The sequence below is a fragment of the Nannospalax galili genome, unplaced genomic scaffold (assembly GCF_000622305.1).
Source record: "Nannospalax galili isolate Female #2095 unplaced genomic scaffold, S.galili_v1.0 scaffold15143, whole genome shotgun sequence".
Taxonomy (NCBI): Eukaryota; Metazoa; Chordata; class Mammalia; order Rodentia; family Spalacidae; genus Nannospalax; species Nannospalax galili.
The window spans coordinates 1-4,744 of record NW_008350244.1 but is presented as its reverse complement, the minus strand read 5'-3'; the positions used below and the strand labels follow the sequence as shown (position 1 = coordinate 4,744).

Sequence of the window (4,744 nt, the reverse complement as noted above, 5' to 3'; positions counted from 1 at the left end):
TCCACTTTCATACACACACACACACACACACACACACACACACACACACACTGTTCTGTATCTATATAGAATCCTGGAACCACAAATGAATGAGAGAAAACACATTTGTCTTTCTATTTTTTTTTTTGTCTTTTTGAGACAGGATCTGTCTGCAGCCCCAACTGGCCTGGAACTCACCATGAAGACCAGGCTGGCCTCGAACATACGAACATACAGAGATCCGCCTGCCTCTGCCTCCCGAGTGCTGGGACTAAAGGCTGGTGCACCTGGCCTGAAATTCATTCTTCATGTCTCAAACTCTAGAGTTCTAGGATTATTGGTGTAAACAACCAGGAAAAACTCTCGAGTAAAAAATTTCATTATTACTTCCTGGTGGTCTGAAATATTTATTTTGTTGGCAAATTTTCGTGTGTTCAAGTTAATCACTACTGGCTAGCCTTCAAACTCTCTATGTAGTCAAGGAAGACTGAGGCCAGGGTCTCATTACCTAGCCCCGAGGAGCCTGGAATTCATTGAGTAGACTAGGCTGGCCTTGTATTTAGAGATCTACCTGCTGGGATCCACGTGCCCTGACCTTCTGAACTTCCTGACCACCACCCCAACCCCGCCCCCAATACTAGGCTAGTTTTTGTAGACCTGAAGACTCAAACAACAGGGATTTGTGCAAGCATTCTACCAATTGAGCTATCTTTAAAGTTTTGTTTGGTACATGGGATGGAACTCATGGCCTTATGCATGTAAATGTTCTACCATTGAGGTCCAGCAACTTTTTGCAGGGGGAGCATTACTAATAAAGAACTGTGCCCAACTGCTTTGCTTCTGAGTGGTGGCTGTCAAGTTGGGGGCCTAGAAATGTTTTGTTCTTGTTAGGCAAGTACCACCTTATCGCACAGTTATGCTGATCAATCTTTAGGCTTGATTCTATTACTTAATTCAGTCCTTTCCAAATTTCATCTACCTATATTAATATGACCTTAAAAAGATCTTACCATACTTTTGAAAACTAGTAACTACATTAGCATCTTTTGCATATGCAAACTGAGGCTAAGCCTGTATTTAAGATAATTGCTAACATTTTAAAGTATTGTAGGTGCTATGGGACCCAAAAATATGCTTTCTTAAAAAGCATTTTTTTTGCCCGGTGTGGTGGCACATGCCTTTAATCCCAGCACTTGGGAGGCAGAGGCAGGCGGATCTCTGTGAGCTCAAGGCCAGCCTGGTCTGCATAGTGAGTTCCAGGACAGCTGGGGCTACAGGGAGACCCTGTCTCAAAGACAGAAAAAAAGCATTTTTCACCAGGTGTGGTGAATACCTTTAGTTCTAGTATTTGGGTCTCTGTGAGACTTGAGGCCTCCATTGCAAAATCTTCACAAGGAAAAGTTTAAAACCTTTCTACAGTTATTCTAACAAAGAGGATCAAACATGCAATGTAAAAATGTCTTCTCTATGCAAATACAACAGAACCAAAAACAAAACAAAAAAAACCCAATTACACTTACTTCTGCCCAGTTGCTTGATATAAATGGTCATTTCTGCAATAAAGCTCCTGTAACAACATATACAAACAAGGTTAGGAATTTCACTGTCAGGAATGACTAATTCCACATCTCCCTAGTCAGGGAGGCTTTCCACAGCTTTAGACAAAAGCATAGCACAAACCCCCAATATTCTGAACATTTCTGTCCAATCCTAGAACAAAAAAGTATGTAAACTGCAAATAATATACACGACATTAGATAGTTATAAACAGCTGATGAGCTAACGTTCATGAAAAGAAAATGTTAGGGTTTTAGAAAATGTATTTACTTATTCCAAAGGTTGGATCTGAGTATTAAAACATTCAATGAAAAGAAATTTTCTGTTTAGCTTGGAGCCAAGAAATAAAGTCTTCAAATTCTGTATATATCAATTTATAACTGCAACCTGTTAGGGTAAGTTCACACATGCAACACTATGTACCAGTAGCTCCTGAGGCAGAATCCCGATTATCCGTACAGCTGGAAGAAGCCTTAGGTTACAGAAAATTTAGCCTATGTATAAATATATTTAAATCAGGGCCTAGAGAACAAAAGTCACTTTCCACATTATGACTAAACTGCTAGCAGACTCTAAGGAATGAATAAATTTAAGGTTTTAGCAAATGTATTCTGGTCCTTCTCTGCTCAGGTACAGTAAAACTTGGCTTTGTGCTGTGAATAAAAGATTATGTGAGGCTTTAAGAAAAAAAAAGTGTTAGTCTCCTTCCTATACTTCTTTGTCAACTGACCTTCAGGCACAAGGGCTTCAAGGGGTCAAAGGCCACTGGCTTTCAGGGGAACAACATCCACCCTTTCATTAATGACACCGATGACAGTATGTTTCTCAGCCAGGCTTAAAGTCAGCACTCAATCTCATTCTCCTCCACCTAGGGGGGAACAGCAACACCAGAAATCAGTTTACAATAGTTTCCCATGTGATTGCTTAGTTCTACCTAAGCATCAGCACATGTGTATATGAACATAGACCTCTGGTGTTGCTGTCTGTTATGCCTTTCAATAAAGGACATACAAAGAGCAATGTGTCCCAGCTCCAACTGTCTGCCTCTTACGTTGTCTTGTCCTGAATTCTTTGCTTCTTTACATCAGAAATCACTTAAGATTCTGATATCAAAGTTTTTGTTGAGACAGGGTCTTACTGTGTAGCCCCGGTTGGCCTGGAACTCACGATGAAAACCAGGCTCACCTGCAACTCACAAAGATCAGCCTGGCCTCTGCCTCCCAAGTGCTGGGATTAAAGGCATGGGCCACCATTTCTGGCTTTTTTGCAATGAGTGAGTTGTAGGAGCACTTAGGTATATAATAATTTATTATTACTATTGCATACTGGGGATTGAACTCAAGGCCTCACGCATGTAGGCAGGCGCTCTACCATTGAGCTCTATCACCAGTCTTTCTAATTACTATTAAAAAAAAAAAACCAAAGAGATGCCAACTCCAATCAGTTCTGGAAAAAAAATAGTGAAAAAAAAAAAACAAGTATTTTTCCTTCTGTGATGAGTATTTTAAAAATTCTGACACCAAAATAGAGAAATCTTTTTTAAAAATTGAACATCAGAAGTATACAATATTTGAGAATTCAGGACTGAACAAAGCAGTAGGAAGCAGGAGGAGCCATGCTCTGATCATTTTGAATATGTGGTCCAATTGGTTTTTTTGGTTTTTTGGTTTTTGGCAGTAATTATTTTAGGGTTGCTACTTGCACCCAAGGGAGAACACTTTGATTTAAGGAAAATGTTTTAAATTTTTTTTGGATAATTGATTTCTTATAATTAAGTAGAACAAATTGAATTATTCAGAAGTTTTCAAAGCCACTTCCATTCTCTTCCAATAAAAATACAGTGCCTCCCTGAAGAGTCTAATCCATATGAGCCTTCCTGGGAGTAATAAGTACTACACCCTGGAATGCTCTCAGGAAGAACATCAAGCAGGCTGAGAAACATACGGTCACATAACTTCCCCTATATTCAGTTTACAAACTTAACAGAAAATAAAAGAGCATTCTAAATTAAACCACAAATAAAGACCGGCTGGTCCTTCAAATTTATAGCACTAAATAAGAGGATGAAGAGTAGTAGTCAACATCAAACTGAAGGTAAATATGTATCTAGAGGCAATACAATCTAATTCTGAGATAATGAAATAACCATTAAACAAATACTTAAATACTAAGACAGCCTCTAATGAAACAAAGAACAACAAACAAAATCACCACATCTGGCTGATTAAATCAACAAGCAACACACCACCACTTGTGGTTGTGAACCGTGGCCTCTTAATCAAATGAAAATCTTAAGTCTTATGGACAGACTGTTACAGAACTTCTCACAGACAGCACTACATTCATAACTCCACTTTACAAATCAGAAATTCTTCTTGAATATAGCTGGTCTATTCACAATTCGCTGCTAATGCACACAATAAGCCAGGTAACATCTGGTTAATGAATGCCAATATACAAACAACGTTAACTTTCTACAAGGAAAAGAGTGAAACAAGCAAACCTGTTATGATCGGGACCCACTTGGGTGTATTTATATTCTCCTTGGATCTTTTCTTTTTGGAAATACTGGTTCAGACGAGCCTTAGCATTTTCCAGTGTCCAGTTTCCATGTAGCCCAGCATTTAAATCCACTTCTTCTGACTCTAGAGTCTGTGGAATCAATGAAGATTAAATTTGGCTGCACTATTTATTCCATACTTAGGTACAGAAATTTCTAATAAATTTTTGTACCATCCCTTACAATGCAAAACCTGGGTTTTGTTTTCGTAATGTAAGCTCACTCCCAGGTTCTTGGACTTGCTAAGTAGGTATTCTACACCACTGAGCTACTTACTACTACATCCCCAGGCCATGTTTTTTTTCAGACAGGATCTAGCTGGCCTTCAACTTGGTATTTTCCTGCCTCCACCCCCTCGTGCTTTAATTACTTGCATGAACCACCACACCTAGCTAGACCTAGCAGTTTTCAATAGAACAGCTTTTAAACTGGGGTTCCAGCAAACATCTGTAATCTTAACACCAGGGAGGATATAAAGGTTGATTTCTGTCCTTTTGTCTGCTTAGATCCTTTCTCCATCCCACACTAAAATTAATCCCTGGTTCTGTTCAAAAGTGACCCAGGGGCACGGTGGCATACGCCTTTAGTCCCAGCACTTGGGAGGCAGAAACAGGTCAGCTGGGGCTACAGGGAGACCCTGTCTCAAAA

At 39.4% G+C, this 4,744-nt stretch overlaps 1 protein-coding gene across 1 annotated transcript in view; it reads right to left on the bottom strand.

Annotated features, from left to right (window-relative positions):
• LOC103745457 (ATP-dependent RNA helicase A) overlaps positions 1 to 4,188 on the bottom strand; it is a gene marked incomplete at both ends in the record, with an annotated part of 14,308 nt that extends 10,120 nt beyond the window's left edge. The window contains 2 exon segments of the mRNA XM_029570539.1: positions 1,500 to 1,546; positions 4,040 to 4,188. Coding sequence (XP_029426399.1) covers positions 1,500 to 1,546; positions 4,040 to 4,188 — 196 coding nt within the window.
• Between the last annotated feature and the right edge of the window lie 556 nt (positions 4,189 to 4,744).